General features: G+C 37.4%; 2 protein-coding genes across 7 annotated transcripts in view; one reads left to right on the plus strand and one right to left on the minus strand.

The window, feature by feature from the left end:
- Positions 1-674: 674 nt before the first annotated feature.
- On the plus strand, positions 675-11,141 carry LOC139958890 (probable hydrolase PNKD). The gene is made up of 10 exons (XM_071956313.1): positions 675-845; positions 1,184-1,299; positions 3,447-3,559; positions 4,010-4,068; positions 4,576-4,668; positions 5,520-5,596; positions 6,277-6,360; positions 7,115-7,201; positions 7,967-8,034; positions 8,786-11,141. The coding sequence occupies exons 1-10, from the start codon at positions 751-753 to the stop codon at positions 9,005-9,007; spliced, it is 1,014 nt and encodes a 337-aa protein (XP_071812414.1). The 5' UTR covers positions 675-750; the 3' UTR covers positions 9,008-11,141.
- Positions 10,754-24,759, minus strand: part of LOC139958888 (E3 ubiquitin-protein ligase HECW2-like) — a 64,505-nt gene continuing 50,499 nt past the window's right edge. For 5 of the 6 annotated variants that reach the window (XM_071956303.1, XM_071956306.1, XM_071956304.1 and 2 more), the window contains 13 exons: positions 24,243-24,428; positions 23,689-23,847; positions 23,263-23,350; positions 22,713-22,809; positions 21,704-21,787; positions 20,439-20,554; positions 19,430-19,547; positions 18,785-18,898; positions 17,838-17,990; positions 16,817-17,192; positions 16,344-16,458; positions 15,444-15,642; positions 10,754-14,987 (listed from right to left, as the gene is read on the minus strand). In XM_071956303.1, coding sequence (XP_071812404.1) covers positions 14,876-14,987; positions 15,444-15,642; positions 16,344-16,458; positions 16,817-17,192; positions 17,838-17,990; positions 18,785-18,898; positions 19,430-19,547; positions 20,439-20,554; positions 21,704-21,787; positions 22,713-22,809; positions 23,263-23,350; positions 23,689-23,847; positions 24,243-24,428 — 1,917 coding nt within the window. In that variant the 3' untranslated portion in view covers positions 10,754-14,875. The remainder of the gene's footprint in view (positions 14,988-15,443; positions 15,643-16,343; positions 16,459-16,816; positions 17,193-17,837; positions 17,991-18,784; positions 18,899-19,429; positions 19,548-20,438; positions 20,555-21,703; positions 21,788-22,712; positions 22,810-23,262; positions 23,351-23,688; positions 23,848-24,242; positions 24,429-24,759) is intronic. The other variant, XR_011789897.1, reaches the window with a different exon arrangement.

Here is a 24,759-nt window from a genome sequence, read left to right on the forward strand (position 1 = left end):
CTTTAAACACAAAACAAGAACCAAATGTTGCATGGTTTTAATCCTTGGCACATAGGTTTGTGACTACATTTATACAATCAACCATGTTGTTTTTTGTGTGCATATCATGAATAATAATCAGTGAATATAAAAATTCTTAATCAGATACCTCTGAAATATTATGTCGAATTAGCTTTATACATGTACTTGTAAGTATCATGTATACATTATACATGTAAGTATAAATATACAAGGGTGGTTGGGGAGGGTGAGGTGTCAACGTATTGCATTCAAATACTCAGATATGCAAAATGGGAATAATCATGCAGCTGTTAAATTTAGATAGGAGTAGATGGCTCTTATTAAGAGATGTCCTGTGGAAAGGTGTTAAATGTGACCAAATGAAGTTGTGATGTTTTTCAAATTTATTAATTATTGTCCATGACATCCTCTCCTCCCACAACCCCCCCCCCCCCCCACTCACCAACATACACAAACTCAAGTAACAAGTGATCCAAGTGGATTATTGATTCTTAATCCGTAACCAACGTATCCTTGTGATCTGCAAACGTATTCATCGTAGTTTCAAACACTTCTGTGAATTTGAAAATGAAGAACTGATAGGCACAGAGGATAGATAGATTGTCTTATAATTGGCATAGAGGTCACGGTTTATCGGTGTACTACCGCGTACGGACCACAACGAGCATACCTAACCCATTGCGCTACTTGATAGTCCTAAATGTAAACAAGTTCGTTACGTTAGTTGCCATGATTTTGTGGCTCTTACTTCTGCCTACTGTTGCGGTTGTTTTATGGTCACTGCTGAAAATGATGAAACCAGGAAAACCGTTGTTTGCTGTTGGGTAATGAACAGATTTGAAAATAACGAAAGTCTGTCGTGTAACTTTCAAGTCAGGCGTAGGTTAAGTTTTTGCTTAGGTTATACACACAGGAATGTGGCTCATATTACTTGTTAGGCTTAGCCATATACTGATGAGTACAGTGTAATGAGGTGCTTGCCTTGTCTAGCCTAACGTTACAGTAGCGGTTTCAATTTTACGAATATAATATCAGCATCGGCAAATTAATTGAAGTGACGCAATATCTTTCAGATATATTTCTGTGGTTGTCAGTAAATTCAGTGTATTACAGTTACTTTCGATCGTAAGCAATTTAAAGTCGAGATTGTTAATCTTTTCAGATATATGCTGTATGCAAGGACGCGAGTGGGAGAATGGATGCATCAGAAAGACCTTCAGAAGTTCCGAGAGCAGTACCCAGATGGACATTCCAAAGTTACAGCAACAGAATTAGGAGGTGATAAATCTCTTCCTATATAAATTTTCATCTCTATACAAGGTACATACTATATGAACTTTTAGTAAAAGATGTCACACAGGAGAGAAACCGAGCTCAATCTTAACCGTATGCCTACAGTACCACACTTTTCAGTCGTGAAAGGACTTTGAGGAATGACATTCATTTCAAGGTCATCAGATAATGTCAGATAATGGTCACCCATACTTGAGTGTCAACACACATTGTACTGCCACTTATAAATGTAGTTGCTCAAATGGAGATATTTTAAAAGTCTATTCTAATGCTCTTCAGTGTAGGCTGGAGACTACTCTAAGGACCACATCCACTAGGAATATGTACTTCTGAAAAACTTGAAGCAATTTTAAGCACACTAAATTTTGAGCCAGTACTAATGACTTTTGTATTACCATTGTCAAACCATATACCCTAATTTCAGTGCCTATCCCTCTCAAACTGAAACTGCCCACATATGTGTAAGTAATGAATATGTGATGCCTTGTACTGTATAGTGTTACAAATTGACAAAGAAAAGAAGCTTTACATGAATGTCACTCAAACAATGAACCAGAGCAAGAAAGAAAAAAAATGACAAAACCACTTTTTAACTGACAGCACACTGTTTTACCCTAGTCCCCTTGCATTTTGTTTGGCAATGTTACCTTTTAAAAGTGATATACCAAACTGATGTGTCTTCCTTCATTACAAAAAAAAAAAAACATTCTCGGAATCTCAAGTGCTCGGCACTCGGATAAAAGTATTTGACTGCAACACTGAGGATTACTGTACAGATAACACTGTGCAGACGCACTCGGCTCCAGACCCTTACAGGGGAACTGACAGAGTGTTACATCTAATGCAATATCACAATTCCCTTAAGAAAAGGAAACAATTAAATGCCCAAGCTGAGCTCACAGCAAAACAGATCTGCATTTCTATTGACATTTGTCATACAGTATATTGTATGATCCTTTGAATAATTGTCTTTGTTATTATGTATATAGCTCAGTATAAGCAGTTTGTGAGAAGAGGATATTGAGCAGCAATATACTTTGGCCATTGCCACCAAACAGTTTGCTTTGTTGTCCTTTCTTCTTGGAATGCAACTAGGAATGCTACTTTACTTGTACAGTACATTCATTTGGCTTTCTTCAGAGACAGGTGATGGGGGATGGAATGTGAATTAAATAGATGATGAATATTCATGAAAGATTAGTGAAACCTTTTTTAAAATCCTTATTTGTGTGTGTGCATGCAGTAGTCAGTAGAAAAGAAATTGAGAAGATATTGTTATACCTACAGTGTAGGCTGTGTAGCATGTACGTGTGAAGGACTTCATGTTCTGTTGTATATATGTGGACAACTAAGCTGGCTTTGCTAACTCTACTGTAGTACTGGTGGCATGTGACTGAGTGTGGAACAAGTTGTTTGGCTTTTGTGACCAGGTTCTATCTTGGATGAATACTGTTTAAAAAGAAAAAAAAGTACTGGTGACATGGTAAGAAGCTTGATTACATTGTATAGGCCCATATTGTATAGTATAGGCCCATATTGTATTATCCTGCCTGTATGATTTTGTATAGACCTCTGTATTCAAATGGTACCGATTAAAGTCTTTGCTCTCCCAGACAATTCCTACAGTAGGTATGTTCACCTAAATATCCCTTTTCTTGTTATATGATATGAAGCATTAAAATATTTTAGTGGACAATGTGTGATGTACATTTGAACAGCCTATGCTGTCTTGTTTGAAGTATGTAGCTGTTTTGAAGTCATGGTGGTATGGTCTTCATGTAACTCTCTAAGCAGAGCTATCTTTATCACACTCCTGCAGAATGTAGTTTTAGTATACACCCCTTTCCTCTGCCCCAGAACACTGGTACCAATTCTACCTCTCTCTGCTTCCCCCAGCCTTTGTGTTAATTGTAACCATATACCATATTTTTTCTATGACATTGAGAAAATTGAGTGTTCCATGCACTTTCATTTAAGTTCATAATTTCCAATTTTCAATGGATAAAAGACTTTATATAATGCATGCCGTGTCATCCCCTTGGAAACCATACAACGCAACTCTGCTAGGTATTTTGTTTTGCATGGGATGTTGTGATATTAAGTTAACTTGGTCAAACTTGTCAATTTTTCAGATGTGAAAATCCGGCCAATACCATTACTTGAAGATAACTATGCATACCTTGTGATTGACAAATCAACGGATACCGCTGTGGTTGTAGACCCTGCTGACGCAGCTGCAGTGAAGGTAAGTTCGATGAAAGTAATAAAGAAAGTCAATATAGCCTGTGTGTGAGTAGCGAGGCTTACAATGGGTGGTTGGGGGGGGGGGGGAGAGATTGAGAGGAGGGTAAAGGGACCGTACTGGAGAGGAAAGATGAGTGGACATATGGATTGATTTTAGCAGGTTGGTAAACACAGTTGATAAAGCTGCTAGACATTAAAAGAGCTAGAGAGAAATTTAAGAGAATGTAGAGAAGAGGATAGGTGAGGTAAAGAGAAGAATATGATGTGAATATCATCGGCATAATATTTTCAGTAAACTCCGTCAGTAACTTTTAGTATGTATGATATTATATTATTGTAGTTCGTTTGTGGATTATCCACAATGCTTTCATAGCTCATGCACAGGTGATGTCATTATTGTTTGTATTATTCAAATTTCTGTCCTTTTTAATTCATTTCGTTTCACAAACAGAAAGTAATCGAGGAAGAGAATGTGCGGCTGTCTGCGATCTTTACAACACACAAGCACTGGTAGGTGAAACTGCACAAAGAAATGAGAGGAATATATACAAATGTTATTAAAACCAAAACACAGAAGATTTATAAAACAACTAATAAATGTTTACAAGGGTTATAAGAAGAGAATTGTTTTACTTTGCTAATAATTCAATGGTGGCGATCAAGCTATATGATAAAGGTAATTTTATCAGAATGTTAAATGAACTAGTTAATATGTGTGGAAATTCTATTAAACTGTTCACAATTCTGCAGATTTTGAATTTTTAAGTTTTTCTGCCTTTCAAGTATCATCTCTATGTGATGCTTCTTTTTATTAGGCAGGCGGAGTTAGTAATTTGACTGATACAGAATCAAAGTCGAGATTGATATGCGATACCGTATAAATCATTTCCTGATGTACTCTTGCCTTGTGGTGAGCTCAATCATATTTTCATATTTTTGTAATTTAATATCGTCCACTCTTTGATACTCAAAGTCTAATCCAAAGTTACATGCTTTCATTTTGCAATTCTTCAACAGGGATCATGCAGGCGGCAATTTAGAACTTAGAGCAGACTACAAACATGTCAGTATCTATGGCAACAAGAAAGACAACATTCCTGGCTGTACCAAGTAAGTACTCGAAGCAATAAGGAGTATTTCAGTCGAGCTATTCGTCAAGTAATCACTTTAGCATTCAAGCTGGTTGTTACATTAAGATGTTACAACTTAAAACTCATCTTTTGTTTTTTTATCTACATGTACTTTAATGACTGATCTAGTTTTTATTTGTCTTTACCTCATTTATATTAGTTTCATTAATTTATCGATTGATTATTTTACTGATTTATTTTCTGATCTTTGCTGTGACTACTACAGTATATTCCTTTCATTACTCTTTATGTATCTTTCATTTGTTCTTGTATTTGACTATAATCCCATGTAAAGTGCTTTGTGATATTCTGATGTGTAAATACAGTAGCTATATAAATATATATTATTATTATTATTACATAGTAATGAACATATGCAGTTATCTAAACAAATCAATGTGGACTGTTCTACCAGTCATGTGGTTCAAATTTATATTTTACTTTGATATGACAAAAGTTCGGTCCTTGCCCAGAGGACATCAGCGAGCTTCTGATGTGATGTGATGTGATGTGATGTGAAGCGATTCCATGTGATGTGATGTCATGTGATGTCATGTCATGTCAAATCATTGTCCTCCTGTGTCACATCCTATCATGTCACGTTGTGTCTTGTAATCAGGTTACATCATGATTGTGTGATAATTGCAGCTGCTGATGTCATCACATGTGTCAATCAAGATACTGTATGGCTGTTAATATTATATTATTATAGAATATGATATTATATTATTATAAAAAGTTGTGTTCATCAATTTCTAAAAATGATTTAAACTGATGCAGTAGTTAAAAGACATGACCATGTAACTTTCCTTTTTTTTCATTTTCTGTCAGCTATGTCAAAGATGGTGATGGCATGCAGGTTGGAAATCTTAATTTCAGGGCTATTTTCACACCAGGGCACACAGTGGGTATGTATCTGTAAGGAAAGCATGCCATTATGCAAACCATTAAGAGATTGGTATCATTTAATTTGACATGGTGGCTGTAGCCTGGTGAAACAAGCAGCTGAGATATTAGTGATATGTGTGTTAAGCTTAAATAGCTAGAGATATATCATTTGTGATTTATGTTTAGTAATGAAATTACATCTTCACCCCTAACCCCACCCTTCACCCTAATCCCACCCTTCATCCCTACTGGACCCTTCACCCCTAACCCAAGCCTTCACCAATAACCCCACTGTTGACCCTCTTGACCCCTAACTCCACCCTTGACCCCTAACTTCACCCTTCACCCCAAACTCCACCCTTCATCCCTAACCCTCTCCCTTCCCCCTATCTTCACCCTTCATCTCCAACCCGAACCCTTCGTCCCTAACCCCACCCTTCATCATAATCCCAATCTTCATCCCTAACCCTATCCTACATCCTTACCCCACCCTACACCCCTAACCTCACCCTTCCTCTCCAACCCGACCCTTCACACCTAATCACACCCTTCATCCCTAACCCCACCCTTCACCTCTAATCCCAGCCTTCATCCCCAAACTTGCCCTTCATCCTTACTAATATCCATTTTGTTTTTATTTTCATCCTACAATACATCTCCATGTTACGGTCTCTAATTTCTTCGTTTTGCTCTCCTATAGGTCACACCATTTACTTACTAGAAGCCAGGCCAGGTTGTCCTCAATGTGTCTTTACTGGTGATTGTCTGTTCCTGTCTGGTTGTGGTAAGTCTTTTTGCTTTCCTGTTCTTCTTTCTTTCCTTTTCTTCTTTCTTAAGCAAAGTACGCTTGCTCAGAGTATCATCATGATCATACAGTTAGTCTCTATGAAAGGTGAATGAGGTTGAGAAGTTGATCAAGTTATTTGCTTTTCAACCTTGGGGCGACCGGGGTGGGGGGGGGGCTGATAGATGCATTGATGTATGTCAGGACCTGTTTAAAGTGAGGACACTGGTCCATTTATCCACTTTCCACTGTTGCATATAGTTATCCCCACTTGCCTTATTGTCTACTTATTTGTTGTTGTAAATGTAGCTTCCAGTTAACCTTTAAACTTTACAGTGTAGATACTACACTTGACGTCACCATTAGGAAGTGAAATTCTGTATCATTGTGTCCTATGTCGGACTTGAGATATATCAACAGAAGTGTTCCATATCATGCAAATCATGAAAATAGCTTTGGAAGTCAAGTTATTCTAAAAAGGGTACTTAACTGGATGATTGCTCCACCTTGCTGTATTAAGTTGTTTCACTTTTTTTTCAACTTTGAGAATGGACACAAATATTTTTGAGTGTTTGGGATGGGAGTGGGTTAAGGGTGGGGGAAGACAGGAGGGAGACAGGAAGTGGGCCATTTAAATGTAGTCATGATAGTCACCTGTGTGATTTGCTGAAGTCACAGTTATAAAAGTTGCATTTTGATTCATTGACGTCAAAAGGATGAGATTTTTAAAATGAGCCGTTTCTTCTCCCGACAGGTCGAACTTTTGAGGGTTCTTGTGCAACAATGGTCAGCAGCTTGGATAAGATCTGTGAGCTGGATGATACCACTCTAGTCTGGCCTGGTTAGTGTATTGTCGATATATCAAATAATCAAGCTGGTATCAAGTTGTCCGTTTGTGATGTAACAAAATCTTATGGGTTGTGTCCTATCAACTCTTCCACTTGAAGGGCGCTTTAATATGTGTGTATTGTATGCCTAACTGGGAACAAAGGTGTTGAGACAGAGGTCTGACAATATTTCAGGATGAGAAATTCTAGACTAGAAGAATGGAAAACATGTGATGGGGGGGTGGGGAAAAAAACTAAGTTAAGAAGGCCCTGTGTTTAAATTTGGTGTGGGAGGATGTTTAAGCATGTAAATAGTTTTGAAAGATGCCTGGAAGGACGGTTCCTTTAGTTTGATGTTGGTTAGGAAAGGACAGGAAGGTAATCTGTGCTATAAAAGCAGGTACTGGATATACAGAGAAAGGTGCTGATTAGGGATGAGTGGGAGGCAAATCAAAGCAGTAAAAAGAGATACAAAAACTGTGTTCTCTCCTTTAAAATGGGTTGAAATAATTCAATTTTGACTTTTATCCACCCGGTTCTTTTTATTATAACATGGTTAACCGGTTACGGTTAATTCTGCAGACAGTTAACCCGTTATTGTAACCAGAAGTTTTCTTGGCCCACTCTGGATTGTTTTCTGTGGATGTCCATGCTGAGTAAATATCCTTTCAGATATATCAAACAGCTCTAGTTGTTAGGAATTTATTTATAACTTTTTACAAATGATAGATATATTTTTTTCCAAACTGATTTCTGTCATTATTTGGTTTATTTTGCAGGTCATGAATATGCAAAAGATAATCTAGAATTTGCACGGTCAATAGAACCAGAGAACGCTGCCATCTCGGTAAGTTTACCTGCATTAAAATTATTGCGAAGAGAATATGTTTGCTTCAAATGTGTTACCAAACATGATAGACTAAACAATATTCTCTCCTCCCTTTCCAATTTATCAGACATAATTCTAACCTCTAAATTTGTCATTCTAATGGGTGACTGACTATTAGGCCAAAAACTATAAATAACCTTTGAAGCATTTCAGGTTCAATAACACACACAGACGATAAGGTGAGTTCCTCAGATGTGCAATGCATAACTCAATAGCACATCATATGACTTTTATGACAACAAGTAACATGTTTTCAATACAATTACTTTTTTTTAACGCGACAAATGGTGTTGAATTTCACCCAAGGGTGTCTCCATTGTTTATATGAAATTTAAAAAAAATAATTCGGTTGAGTTATTAGAATTTTATAAAACAATGGATTAACAATAACAATTACACTGAGGAGCTAATCACCAATTTAGCAGTCTAATGAAAGGAAAATTCCACCAACATAGCATGTTTTTAAACCTTAAGATCTTGACAACTAGAATAGCAGTAGAAACATTACCAGCATTCATAATATTTCCTTTTTTTCTCGCACTGTGACATAGCGAGACTAAACAGAAGCACTTTTCAATTTTTACAGAGGAAGGTCTCAATATAAATTTGACCACTAAATGCTGTTGAGTTGAAGAGAGAGTACACTTTGGGCAAATTTTGATTATGTCACTCATATTCTGTTCTCTGCTTCATATATTATTCAAATCAGGAGAAGTTGTTGTGGGTGAAAGGTCAACGACTGGAGAGGAACATCACAAGTCCGTCGACCGTAGCTGAGGAGAAATCCTACAATCCCTTCCTTCGTACAAAGGAGGGAAGTGTGCTAACATCTCTCGGTTACGATGCGACAGAGTCCGCGGGTGCTGATTTAAGGAGCAAAGCATTAGCGGAGATAAGACACAGGAAAGATAGTTTTAATTATAAATTGTGAAGAAAGAAATTATCCCATAATATGGAAATCAAAGTTGTAGAATTTTACTATCCAAAGGTGTAGCAGAAGCTGACAAAGTGAATGCTTGCATGGACCAGCTAGAAATTTACCTCAGCTTAAAATTGTTCAGAAGAGCTTTCAAAGCATTTTCCCCCATTATTATACCATATAATAGTATTCACTCAAAAATGAGATTTTAACATGATAATTTCAACCAAAACAGGGTATATCAGGGAGTAATAAATATAAATATTTCAATTTTCTATTCCTCAAGATTTTGTATGCCCAGAAACATTTTATCAATAAAATTTCACCATGTTCATGCAAAAGCATGCCTAGGTGTGTTGGAAGTTGTTGAGTTCACATACCCTGGGTCTGAAGTGTTAGAAAACTTCTGCATACATTTGAGTTGATTACATTGTGTGCTATGTTTGGTACCAGGCCAATCAATTGCTCTGTGTGGACAATACTGCATAGATGACCTTTGTGTGTTCTACGTGGTACTGTCTGCACGGTACAAATCACACACTGCTTCCCAATGTTTTTTTCTCACATTGTGATATCCTTAGGCTAGCCATATGACTAGAAAGCAGTGAACTTGCAAATTTACTGCAAGTTAGTATAAAATGACATTATAGACACAATTATCAAAACTTTGCAGAAACAAATTACCCAATGATGAAAGGAAGTTGTTTTTATCCTGCTACCCCTGACTTGTGACCTCACCCGTAGAGCTTGGTCACCCACTGTTTGGGTCATAGGTCAGGTAGCGTGGTAATAGAATATATTTGTTGGTTAAAAGTTGACGTTTGCAATTCCAGATTCTCGTATCTGCTAAGAGTGAATAAAAAACCAAGAATATGTCATGCCGTAATGTACCAAGATTATATGTGGGGCGAGGATTTCTCACATTAGTAGGTGATGGATGTTCTTGGCAGCACATTTTCACTATCAAAGATAAGTACTTTCACGAATCAGGGAGGTAAATTAATTCTACCAATCCAAAGAATGTACATTTTACTTGAGTCTGTACATTTCAAGTTGATGAGTTTCTTTTGTTAATCACAAACAATTTTAATTTTTGGATTTGTTTGTTGTTAATTTTGTATTCATGCATCCATCGATCGGTCAACCTATTAAAACAACAAATAAACTCCCGTCATAATCTTATTCTATTTGCACAGAAGTTGTATACGAATGATTGCTTTTTCTGGCGACGTCAAGATTAAATCGTTGATAAAGCAAGTATAGCTTGCAAGGAAGCTGTGAATGTTGGACACCCCCCACCATGCCACTAGAGACGTAATCACTTGCATTTCTTTTGTTGTTTTTGCTCCATACTGTTTTTAATTAAACTCTTTGAGCAGAAACTTCATAATATCTGCTGCACCTTCACACATTTTTATTGTTTCTTATTATATTTTATAAACCGATCTACTGCACTGTAACGCCACAGGTCAAATGTTTTTATCTTTTCATTTCTTTACAAATAAACAATATTTATATGTATAAAATATTTCCATAAGCTTGTTCATGCATACTTTGTTAAATTTATTGAAGATGGCAAGCCACTCGAGGCAGGAGGATGCGTATGAATGAAAAGTCACAAATGATTGTTCTCGCAGTTTTTTACAACTCGCTAATTTTTCCACCGAAAAATTTCCCAAAAACTTTTTTGAATTTGTCACAGCATATCCATGATAACTGAAAAAGTTATATTTGAAATAAGTAGAAAACTGAACGGCATTTTCAAAAGGATATAAAAAATTGATCAAAGACTGATTTTGCCATTTACAGACCTATTTTTTTTGACTTATGCTAAATTTGATATAAAAAGAGCATCTCTGATTAGTTATTGTCGGACAAACCCTCCTGCCTCAAGTGGGGAATCCTTGCATTATTAATAAACATACGTTAATAGATTTAAATAAGTTTTAAGTAATGTAAACCAAAAACGTATTTGGCATCGACGAATCAAAAGCCGTAGAGATAAATATGTAGTAATTACAAGAAGAGCGGGGAATTAATGCCGAAAAACACCGGATACTTATACCGTTCTTGACCTTGTATAATATGTGATACTCAAAACCAAGGTGTTAAGACACTGCAAAAAGAAAATGGGAAGGGGGGGGGGGGGGAAAAACTCATAAAAAATTGAAGATGTTAATCTTGTACTCTCTTCTCTATGAAGATCACCGGCTCTTCCAGAGATGCATGACAATAATAATAATTGGAATGAATAATGAATACAGATTAATTGGTTATTAACCCAAATTGTTTGTTTTCTTACAACAGAATTTTTTGGGACTCTACAGTGATTTTTGTACTCCACTGTAGAAGAAAAAGAAGGGAGAGAAAGATTTTGTTCGGAATGATCAAAGCATTCTAAAACTGCAGCATAAAAATGATGGAATTAGTTTCAAGATCATCAGAACATGATAGGACCTACACCTTTAATATAAATCACAACTCGCTGTTCCTCCGCCATCCCCCTCACACAAATTTGAGCTGATATTTACAAAATACAGAATCATTCCTGGTGGTGAAACACTTTACAAGGTTATACAAAGATGTAATTTCACAGCCTCAATATTTATGAATTAAGTCCTTGAACCCACGACGGGGGAGGGTTGTACATCTCCGGGCAGCATCGAAAGAAATTTGACAGAGATGGATTACCGTAAAATATATAAATGGAAATACACAATGAAACCGTGTTCTACTTTTAACTTGTGTCATAAATACTGCTGTTGCTGTATCACGCAACTTTGTTATTGTTGAACACACAAAAGAATGATAACCCAGACTTCCAGAGATAACCAGAACTAAATATAGATTATAGACTGTACACTCTGCTGCCAATAACAAAGAGGTGCATTCAAGTTAAGAATTATGTAAAGATTTATATTATTCATCTGAGGAACATACACAACCACCACCCATGCCCCCCCCCCCTCCAAAAAAAAACTGATGGACATTCACTGCAGTACCATGCATGACACAGTGATTGGTTCTGTCTATAATTGCAAGATCTTTTCAACTTATCATCAAGTCAAGGTCTTTAATTTTCTATGCTTGGCCCCAACCAATCTGAAATCATAACCAATAACCAATTTTTGACTTAATAAATATATACTTTGATACTGTTAGTTACCTGATAAACAAATGCACAGTATTCATTGGAAATTTTTGAGTGCTGCAAGTTTAGGGTTGAGGCAAGAAAAAACTCCCACCTACTTCTTAATTTTACCACCGTAAAATGTATAATACATTTGCCGGGATACAATGTAGTAAGAGTCTGCGACTATCGAGATGTTATTCTACATAACATGGATAACCCAACGGGTTATAAACAAATCACAGAGTATGAAAATCAAAAAAAAGATATTAATAAAAAACAGAAGGTATTTTTGCATAGAATGATAATTTCACTGATCTGATAAACAATCATTTTTTTCTTGTTGCCAAACTTATTTTCTCTACTAATGTCTACAACAGATATAATAAATTTTATTTATATTTCTTAACATGATATATATTCATTTATCCTTCCACCCTTCAAGAGTGTGAGAGAGCGAGAGAATGAAGAAAAATTTATTTGCTCAAAAAAATAACTTTGGATTGCACTCGATGTATCTTCCCAAAAAGTTTCACAATAAAATATTCCAGCCTGCTGATTATGCAGATAACGTAAAAAACACAGACGCGTGTACGAATTTACAAGAGAAAAAATGAGTTGCTGGGATTCGAGCCCCAAGTTATGGTAAACGATTTCAGAGTATCGTAGATTTTACAATTAAATCTGTCTATATATCTGAGCGCTTTTACTGTACTGATGGAAGTTCTACCAATTACAACATCTCCAAGATATTTTGTCAAATTTGCATAATTTAATGACTTACTTTCACCAAACACCCTGACAATTTTGAAGAGAACTTTCCATAACATACCTCGACAGAACAAGGTACGATCACTTTTATGGATACTGGTGATTTTTCGTCGGCAAGCCGTTGTTACGAATTGAACATTGTCTCCAGACTTTTGAAACACTGTTGGACATATATGGACCTTCAATGACCTGCTCAAGCCACATCATACTTTATAGCCCGTGCACACATTACAATCAGGTGAAATATCTATATCAAAAGTTATGAGGGCATCATGTTTCAATTCATATTCTTCGAAGGTCGACCCCATATTCAGTGAAATATTCATTAGTTGACATGAACCTATGATGGCCATTGTTTTAGTTCTAATGAGACTAAACCATAGAGAGAGAGGAAAACAACAATGGTTTATCTAATTCTCTACTTGTAAATCAAAAAGCCTGTGTAAGTAAAAGTAATAAGTTAGACGGACTGACAGTTCCGATCCTATTTAGGATCTTCATTAAAGACAAACTGAGATGAAAACAGATCTTAAGGACACATTTAAAACATGAAAGATGGATAGACAACAAACTTGGAAAAAATGAACGATGAATAGAGGAAAAATAGGCTGACAAAGGGAAATGAAAGGACTACAGAGGTCGTCTTTGCACCACATAAAGGAGGGGGAGGGGGGAGGGGGGAGATGAAAGACAGGGAGAAGAGAATAACACAATTGTAAAGGATGAAGATCTAAAGCATTCAACCTCCTCCCATCCCCCTCTTCCAGCACAAACAATGTTGAAGGTAGGGCACACCAATGCATTTTCTTTCTTCCTTCCCTCCTACCTTACCCCTCCCCCTCACCACCTCCAGTGGTATTTCAATGAAGGTTGAGGCCATTACCAACTGTATCCTTCTCTCTGGTAATCTTAGCAAGGCTACATTTAAATTAAATTTGATTAAGAGAGCAAACAATTCCAAGGATTTTCCCCTTCATGGTTATTATTATAAATTCCAATATGGCTGTCCTTTGCCCCAGGTTTGCATCCATCCAATTTCATCCGATAACTGACCTTCCACGTGCTCTCTCTTCTCAGTCCCCTTGACTGGAAAACGACAGCGATTGCTTGAGAGTGATTGCTCAACAGCTATCCTCCTAGGTTCTTTGCTCCATGTTCTGCTTCGATCGACGGCAATTATAAAAGTTCTTTTCATATCAGTCCATCTTGAAATTTGTTGAATACTTATAACTGTTAATTTGCAATCTCCTATGGTGAAGAATTTTGCAACAGCAACGGTGACGACTACTCTGCTGTCTCCATGGTATATCATGAAATGTATTGAATCGTGCAACAGCAACAGCCATAGCGATGCTCTTTCTCCATGGTATATCATGAAACATATTAAATCGTGCAAGGAGCATCGGCCATAGCAATTTTCTGTCTCAATGGTATATCATGAAATGTATCATAGCAATCTCTTGTCTTCTCTGTCCATGTTAGATCTGCTTCCGTTAACAGTGATTGCGATAAACGACAGTCCCATTGGTCTCAGGCATAAAAGTGCCACATTCTCCGACAGCAATGGTTGGTTATGTATTCTTCTCAGTTCATGATTAGGTTCTGCTTCTGTTAACAGTGATTGCTGCTTCCCCCACTTCTCCGTCCATACGTTTCCTCCTATTGGAATTTTGAAACAGTGACGTTTATCATCCTCTCAATCCATTTTAGGTCCGCTTCTGCTAACAGCCGCGACAAAAATTAGCTGTTACATCACCTCCGTGATATATGTACTGGACACTGCGACAGCAGTGCTTACATTGCCATCTTTCACATCATTTTTCCCCCAATTAAATGGTAATATTTCCATCTTTGTGCTGTCTGCTCAGTCCACACTCATCACATAGTTTTTTCGACAGCAATTGCAAGTCTGCTGTCGTTTAGGTCCATCCGATACTGTACTGGTTTCTTTGAGAGTAAACAATTCATTTGCTCTCTCATCAGTCCATGCTAAATGTACTGGTTTCCTCAACAGCAATGACTAGCTTTTCCAAGAGCATAGCAAAGTTAGGATACGGAGGTAGATCTAGTCGGTTGAAGCATGTGTGGGCTCTGAGGGATTAAGGAAAAGAAGGGATTAGTGTGAATCCTGTGTTGTGTAGCTACAATTAGGTCCAAACTGAGTTCTCATTGTCAAAGAGAACTCCCGATTCTTTGATGTATTGCAGTCAGCTTATTGGTAGAGTCTGAACATGAGTGACCATTATCTGCATTTTCTAGCATATTTGAATTTGTGGACCATTTTCTAGCAGCATATTTGAAGTGAAGATTGAATAAAACCTACTCTCCAATTTTGACGACTTAAATGAAAACCAGGGACGTCGCAAAAGTTGATAATGTGAAAGCAACACCTCCCGTCTTTGACTGCATAAGGTTGTTTACATTATGTAGCAAAACTTTCATTATCATTGAAATACAGAAATAGCCTCCCCTATTATAAAATACTGTCATCCAAGCTGTCTGAGCATTGGACTATTATACCAAAGAGTGGATGACGACGGGGTTTACCTTGGAAGACTCTTTGTACTTCCCCACTTCTCTATGCAGAATTTCTTGGGTCCGTTGCTCCCCCTGAGCGCTGCGAACCCTTCGTAAGGGATGCTGGATGTTCCCGTCACAAACTGAAGTAGTCTTAACCTCCTCTCATTATCGAATCTTTCGACAGCGTTCCAGAACCACAGGATGACATGATGGCTGTTGTGATATCCTGTAGGGTATGAAACATGGGAGTGAAGAAAGGTTATCAGAAGAAACTTGCAATATATATATATATTTGTTTTTGAGAGAGAGAAAGAGCAAGAAACTTGTTGGGTCTTTTGCAAAACTTTTGGTTTACTACAAAAGTAAAAGAATGATTTGAAAACTGGCTTGGATGTTTCAAATAACATCAACATTTTGAGACAAAAAAGTCTTCCTTCTAACTTTAAAGTTTTGATGGAAAAACAGCTTGACTTTAATTTGATACAAATGAGGTAAAATCAAATTCTGAAATATAATATTTGTTCTGAAACTTTAAACTTTGAAATAAATCCCTGACCTACGGGTCATTGGTTTTGAATCTATCCATTCTAGCCAACAAATTTCTCTGCGCTTTTTCAAAAAATATCCCAGTCAGTTCTGCGTTATTTCATTTACTTCAATAATGTAAGCATTGATGGAGAAAATGTACAGATATTGAACAAATTAATCCGTATGTTAAAATTACAGGAACATACGGTCGTCGGGCTTGCTGACAGGGAGGGAGTGATATGTGGAAAAGTTGATTTAGTTCCAGATTAAACTGAGGGGTTAAATCATAAGCAAATAAAATTCTGCAAAAGAGTAAAGGCTTACATCCCTCCAAGAATAAAGAAAAGAGGGTGGGGGGGGGGAGGGGTGAGGGGTAGATAAGGTTTATGTTTGTCTCACCTCCTCTGTACTCTGTATTTTTCCTCCAGTCACTGATGTCTATCTCTGCTGTGCCAGCTATAACTAATTCAAGTTCCCTGGCATCAAAAACAGACAGCATTCTTGGGTCAATTACCTGGAAAATCAAGAAACCACTTGTATTCATAGGATTGGACTTGTCAGTTAAAACATATGCAAACCACTAACTTTTCCAATTTGCTGCTCACGTGTGTAGAATGTGTCCGGCCCTATTAAATGTGAATAGTCGAATCAAAATTCTTTCATTCTTCGCTCACGAATCAACATTTGGCGAAAGAAATCCAGAAAGGGGGGGGGGGGTTTGTGTCTTAATTCAATTTTAATTGTCATTTTAATTTCCCAGGAGGGTAGATTTGGTGAAGTTGTCGACCAAATCCAACAAACTACCTCTCAGCACATTTATCAAGGGTAAGCGTTAGAGGGTTAACCCTATCAAGACGTCCCTCTTTGCTCACCTCATACACCCCTTTGACCAACGCTTCCGACTGCTCCGACACTCCCCGTTCGATCCTGAACTTCACCATCTTCTGAATATACTCCTTCTTGTTCTTCTCCGTCACGGGGATGTTCTTGCCGTTGGGTTTCAGCTCCCGCTCCATGATCTGTCCGAACACTTCCTCGTCGGCGGTGAACAACAGGTCGAGGACCCCCGTGATGTCGTTATCCCTCATCCACGAAAGACTCTGGTGAAATTCTGCGTCCAGCGACTCGAGGTCCACCAGGGTGCACATCTGTCGCAGTAAGGCCTTGTAGAACGGTCTCGTGAAGAAGGCATCCAAGAGAAAGTGGTGGATTATGGCCAGTCCGATCACCCGTCCACAGAATCTGAACCTGTTAAAACCGAAGTCGGGATGCATGGTGAGGAGGGTGGGGTAGGGAAGGGGGAGAAGGGGGTAGGGAAGGGAGGGGAGGGGCGGATAACGAATGAACACCCGGTGCATCAGATGTCAGACTTGCCAGAATTTCCTGTGTTATTATGGGATATACTAATCACTTTATAGGGATGATATTTTTAATCGATGAGGGTGTTACAGCAAGTTTGTCATTACAGGTCATCAGCATCGTCCCCAAATATGCTAAAAAGGTCAAATAATGGTGAATCTTCTTGGAACATGAAGAAGCATCCTACCACCACACTAGTTACAATTTCTGACTCATTCTGGCTTACATAACACTCACTTCTCAATATCTGGGAAAAGATATATTTTGGGTCAAAGTCTCCAGGAGAGTACCTTTTTGGGTAACTTTTGGCAATATTTAAATTAGGCTAAAATTGGGGCCAGTACTAATGACCTGATCAATATTCAGAATGCATAAAAGCCTAGCTTAGTTTGGACTATGATCATCAGGCAAGCTCCGAAAACCTGGAGATGTTTTTTCGACCGCTCAATAAAACTTGAAAGAAAAAACTTGTGAAAGGATCTTGGTCTGCTGACCTAGAATACAATAAGCACGATAACCGTGAGATAAACTTACCAATCTAAATAGCTATCTACGAATGCCGACATCGGGCTGATCTGTACTGTGTAAGTATCAATTGCTGAGTATTCAAAGAGACCGTAGTAAGGGTTGAATAGCTCTCTGGATAGTAAGAAAAAGAACTCCCTGGATGGACCGCCGTAGTCGAGACTGGTTGGTGAAAGACAAATTGATAAATAACGTGAGAGACTAATACCGTGGCAGACGACCGGGATGTGAAGGGATCAAGCGTCAAGAATGTATTAAGACAATGAAATGGCAAATACACCAAAGTCACCCAAGTATGACACCCAAGTCAGACACCCAAGTCAGAAACAATATCTTTATATACTGTACGTTCATGAGAAGCTTCAAAGCACTGGTTTGTGACAGTAGGAGCCATATATGATTCATCCTGTTGTTATAAGATGTGCAGCTATTAGATTAAGGTTTGTTTCTATGGATTCTACCACTGCTATAAAGCACGATATGGGGGGGGGGGGGGAAGGACAATATACAGCTTTATTAGCATGAGATAATTGTCACTACTGGTTGGACTTAAACATTGAAATATAGGTGTGTGGAATACACAAGGAAGTTCCAGGCAAGGATTCTCAGTACGCTACTTAGGTTTCTGGTTGTCGACAAGACCTCAGAATAAGGCTTAATTTCCTGACTTTTATAAATGAAGAAGGAGAAGAATCTCCGAAGGTAAAAAGCAAGCGGTGGTTTGGTGAAACAAAAGGCTTTTAATGTTTCTTTTGCTACTTAAATATCAAAGGGTTAAATGAAAGAAATAAAGAAAGAAAAAAAAATTATTGATCATGAATTTCAGCCTTTTACAATAACCATCCAGATTAAGAGACATGCTTCTAAACATGAATTTGAGCTCCAGCAAATTGTGACTCAGTAACCTCCTTTCTACCCCCCTTTCCCCACCAGCTATGCAACGGTTGGGTACTTACCCTTCCTCACCAGCAAAGCATATAAATAGTTTACATTTCTGAATGTCCTTCTTGGTAATTGCCGTGATCTTACCAAACGCATCCTCGAGCAGGTGATCTCGACGAATCGTTAATCTGAAGAGGAAGAATGAAATGACGTGTAAATTAGTGAAACAATTGGTTAAATGTAGTGATTGGTCTGGAAGGCAGTTAGTTATTTTTACGATGCTAAGCAGCGTTGTATGCATGTGGGAGAAGTGGAATGGCTTGTTACTAACACTTCACTTCTAGTTATTATCCAATTTACAGATTTTAATCTCATTTCTGGAGTTTTTAACAATTTTGGAGGACCAGTTCATGTGGGGCAAACCATGGATTTCTCCTTGGATGGAAAACCTGCCGGACTTTAGCCGCCAGTCAGGGATCCAATCCGAGACCTCCCAGATGCTCAGTTTCAATGCCAACGTGTTTATCCACACGACGACCATTATGGCGATTAATAAATTATGTACGCTCAGTGGGGGTAACATTTACAAGATTCGTGGAATCTATGTGGATGCTAGAGCTAAGCCACAGAATATTTCCGGACGCATATATCACTCATTGATTCATACTTAAAACACGTTTTAATTCGTATTTCACCACAAATAAATGTTTCAAACTCACTTGAGTTTTGTCGGACCCTGTCCGTAGCCCTTGTACTCTAACTTCCTGTACAAGTTTCTCAGTTTGGATTCAAAACTTCTCCGGTACGGAGCAGGGGCACGGTTAGCCCTGCTGACGACTGTGGGGGGAACGGAAGAGGAACAAACATTTCATTTTGCTTTTCACACTTTAAGAACAAGAATGAATCAGGATTTTTTATCTGCACCCAGTAAAATATGTGAGGGACATGCACAAACAATTCACACAGGAACACATTCTAACGTATAAATGACAAAATCTTGGCAAAAGAAGTAAAAATTTGTAGAAATTCATTCAGATATTAAAGTTTTTTCATAAAGGAAAATGAATATAAATGAAAGACAACATTGTCAATACTTTTTAAAAATTTTGAAGAAATGATGTTAAGAAATTGCTGCTGAAGTTTATATACTAACCACAAATACTATTTTGTATTCATTTTTTTATTTTTTTATTAAAGAATGAAAAATAAAAATCTGAAACAAGGTGAATGCCTAAAACTCTTTGTTTTCATTTCAAAGAAAGACCAAACACACACAAAAAAAAAAACAAAAAAAATCTCAAATAGTTGCTTATAGACCATTTTTATGTCAGAGCACAACTTGCAGGAATGGCAAAATACAAAAAAAAGTTTTAATCCACCCTATTACTTACTTTACACCCTTACTATGAGACTATTTTCTTATAACCATTTTTTTTAAATAAACAAGTACACTAGTGAAAATCTCTCAAATTATTATAAAACAAAGGGATCAACCTGTATTTGACAATTACACCTCCGGGAGGCATCTAAGATTCTCACAGAGCTATGTAATATCACACAAATATTACAAATTAAAAGAGATTGCATAAGTAGTTTCCACAGTGATGTGTAAAAAATGGTCTAATTAGGGGAGGGGGGGCATTAATGAGGTCACTATATTACCCCTTTATGTAGAGTAGGGTAGAGGGACATACGGGTAGTTAGGTGATAAGAAAAGTTAGTGATTACCTGGAGAGTTTCGTGGTGAATGGTTCGGCGATTCATGAGGGGAGATGTTGGCTAGAGATGATCGTATCACGGGAGGTTGAGTGGGAGCAAAGCTAGCGATGCTGTCATCGAATAGACTAGAGGAAGAAGATCGGAGGATGAAAATAGGGAGGAGAGAGTTAGTCGGGAGGACAGTGAAAGTCTTACGGATTACAGATCAAAAGTTAGGGGAGTATGATCGAGACCGATTAGATCAGAGACGACGACAAAAAATAATGTGAACTAAAGAATAACATCGCAAAGTTTTTAGTATTCTAATGATTCAGCTGAAGTGTTTTGCAAAGATGAAAGATTTTTACCGTTTCAGTTTAAAGTGGACTTAAAAGATCGGAAATATTAGGGGGGAAAAAACATGTAATGTCAGTATTTCGCAAAATTTGATCAAAGTCAGTCAACCCACTGACCATAATTTTAGTAAATGACAGCTAAAAATGTTGTTTGCTAAGTTCCTTTAAACTTCAATGAACTCAATAAGATGAAGATTTTCCTTCAATGAGATTTGTTTTTTTGTGACAAGAGAAAGCGAACAAAGTTAAAACAGTAAAACCTGTATTACTGTTTTTTTTAAATTATTTATTTAATTTATTTTGTTATTTTCTAGCAAGACAAAGATGGAATACAAAAACTTATTTAAATACAAGTTTGCTACATAGTGCAAACAAAATTGATTAATATTGTACAAGTATTTTTTCATACTAATAACTCAATGGTAATTTTGAAAATACACTGACTTATTTAAGAAAAGAAAAGAAGAAAAAAATGATAGCAGAGAGTTCATTGTTTCTATGCTCCTTCCAACTTTAGCTTTTAATTAAAGACCAATTGAACATATTGTTAATATCCTAATTAACTGACAGTAGGAACCTCAATAAACTGAATGTGAAATACTACATTTATTGTGAGTTTACCAATGGTTTTTAACAGGGCTAATCGATATTGGTTACGAGAAACAAATTGCTGAAAAGATGAGAAACCGTGGGTAGAATAAAACCATCCGCTGAGATGACCTCCATTTTGTTTGATATTGGTTCAGCATTGCTGCAGGAGATTATGCAGCTGCTACAGCTCTTTTATTTTTATTTTTTGATGCAGTGACTTACAGAACATATTGTGACTATACAAGCACACACTGTAACTGCTGTTACTAATTAAATCATAGATACCACAACATATAAAGGACATTTTGTTTTTTTTAAAATTTGAGGATGAAATGCCTACTTGCTCACCTTAGTAAGAGGTTCAGCTCAAAGTCATTGCTTAGTCTCTCCAAGCATTCCACACCTTCTTGCCTTATAGTTGTTATCTTTTCTCTAGGGAAAGAATAAAACAGGAACGGTAGTACAAGATGACAGTAATAAACATGCAATAAGAACAATAAACATGCAATAAGAACAATACACATACAATACAACAATACATACAATACAACAGACGACAACTTTCATATCAATTCATTCCATTTTGGCAGTATCGGTTAACAACCAATATGGACTCTATAATTCAACGATGATTTTATGTGGAATTCAAGGTTTTGGAAAAATGTCTGAATTTGGACAAGGGAAAAGCAGGAGATGCATCAACGCAGATTGAGAATCGTTTATAAACTTAGGCCTAGCCTAACTCTACACATTAACAAGTCTTTATATATGTTAGGCTACTCCTGTCTTGTTTTTATAAAAGAAATAAGTCCCTGATTACTTTGCAGCCTATCACCAAAACTTTCAGCCAGGCACCCCACTTGGTAACACTTCTTAAAATTATTTGTTTACACTAGCGAAGGTCCTCAACACAGGAAAAAACTTCCACAGGCAGCAGTTATGTTTGACTTATTAAGATAGACAAATTTTAATACACAAAAATTGCTTAAGAGTAATTATAAAATTGGACAGATTCAGTGTGACATCTATTCTGTTTTGCTATTTAAAAAAAATAAATAAATAAAAAAAAAGAAGAGAGAATTGAAAATGTGGAACCATAATAAGATAGACCTCTGATACATTACCGAGGACACTCCACGGTGAGGAGGTACAAAAGTAATGCCTTAACAAGCTCTAAGAGAATTATACAAAATCTCTTTGAGGGGAGGGCATCCCGCTTTCTTAAGTCTCTAAATTTGATAACTGACCAAGGTTACCTAGTTACTGGCAGCGACTGTTACTGATAAACAGTCATGTCGCCCAAGCAACCTTCAAAATTGTTTATCATGCACAGACGAATCTTGGATGTTGTACTTACTTGAGCGGCTGGTTCGCTTCTAACGTCGGTTGTCTCTCGGCTAGAATGTTCAGGATGTTGGGCTGCTTCAGGAAAGCTACGACTTTCTCGTTGTAGGCTGATAGATAGGAAAAGGGACAACACAAAGAGAGAAAGAGAGAGATATGGATGAGAAAACTAAACTATACTGCCCTCTCTGGAATAACTTAAAAATAAGAACCTACAGTGTGGCACATCCTGTTTCAATGCCTTCCCCCTAACTTCCTAGATATGCATCATTGAATGTAACCTATCTTGATTTTGCTAAACCCTCCACCTATCATCGCACTAAATGGTCTGTGATGGCAAAAGCTTTTATGACCTTTTTCTTGATTTATCTTTGAAATGTGATGCATATGGCATTTTTGCTAAACAGTCAATGTCCTGTTGTATTTAGACTTTATTTAAAATTTGCCTCACCTTTAACTTTTAGCAGAGTAAACATGTTCCCCTCCCCTCCGCCCCCCCTCCCCTTAAAATGCAGTAAGATATATCAAATTGACAAGATTATGGGATTTTTCTTTGAGCTTACCCATCGGGACCTCATCGGCATGTGCTGAATCGCTGAGAGTCTCTGCAGGCCTTGGTTGCACTGGCGGGCCAGACTGAGAAGAGGAACCCTGAAAGAGAATTGCAAAACAAGAAATCTATGTGATAAATGAAGTCACACCATTTAAATAATAATCTTTTAATAATCAGCCGATATTTTGATGACGCTTAAGCGACCACAATTGCAGGAGAAACCTGCAAGGGCTCATGGATTACAACTTACACATCGGGTGGCTTCCAACATTCAACATTTTAACTCAAATTTGGAATCGTTTTCAATTTAGAAAGTCATTTCAGACAGTTTATACCTCGTGCCATGCCACCTGACAAATCCATGTCCAGTCATAATCTGATTTTTACGCCAAACGCCCGATCGTGTCGCCATAATGTGCAAGGTATACATACTCACCGAGACCTGGCTACTGGAATGAGCGATTTCTTCTCCCTCGCTGTGACTTCGCATCCGGCTGTTAGGGATCTGAAGAAGGGTCGCTGGATCAGTGACTTCGTAGGGTATCCTAGGATCTATGAAAGTAGTGGTCCTTGTGTTGTGGTTGATGAAAAACTCCTGGGCCATGCAGAAAACAATGCAAAGAAAACATTTCATACAAAAAAAAAACAGTGTTTTGTGAAAATGTTGAAAAAAGAGGGAAAAAACCCATCCAGCGGTGGTCTTGAATCCCATTTAGGAAAATATGAGCTGCCTGAAGAAAACTTGAAAAGACTTGATCAAGTCTAAAGATGGCATCACCAACAGCGCCACCAGTGGTTGCAGTTATGACACTTTTGTCGTGACTCATTATTATGCTCATTCTGATGGATTTAAATGATCAAATGTGTACATTATATCTTAATAACTTGTATGATGTCAGTACACAACACTACTAACCTCCACCCACAAGGAAGTTCAGCCACTCTAGCTTGCTAGTACTTTTGGAGAAACTTTTCAGATAAATATGTTACCTTCCCCCCTTTGTCCTTCTTTGACTCCCAACCTCTGGGTAGTTCCGCCGCGGTGTCGGCAAACAGATTAATCAAGGCTACGAGATCCCTGTTGTGCTGGTAATCTTTGAACTTGTTGGGATCTCTTCGGACCCTGTTGACCATGTGCTTCACTGAAGTAGTGCGCTGGTAGAAGGTTTTTGCTGCCTGAAATCAAACATGGACAATCTATGAATGTATGTCTATATATATATATATGTATATATATATATTTCAAGATCTGGCTTAAGGAATCACAATATATATATATATATGTATACAATAACAAGTAGTTTAACAAAATTTTAACAAAACAAAATAACAAACTTTAACATAAACAAAAACATAAAGGTAAAGTGTACTCCTCACTGTGCTTTGTTTTACTTGTGTGTAGGTGTTTATGTTCGTACGTACGTGTTTGTGTGCAGGTGTGTCTCTGTATTTGTATATGTATGTAGGTGTGTGTGTGGGTATTTTTATGTGTATGTATATGTACTTT

This window comes from Apostichopus japonicus, chromosome 18 (genome assembly GCF_037975245.1).
Source record: "Apostichopus japonicus isolate 1M-3 chromosome 18, ASM3797524v1, whole genome shotgun sequence".
Taxonomy (NCBI): domain Eukaryota; kingdom Metazoa; phylum Echinodermata; class Holothuroidea; order Aspidochirotida; family Stichopodidae; genus Apostichopus; species Apostichopus japonicus.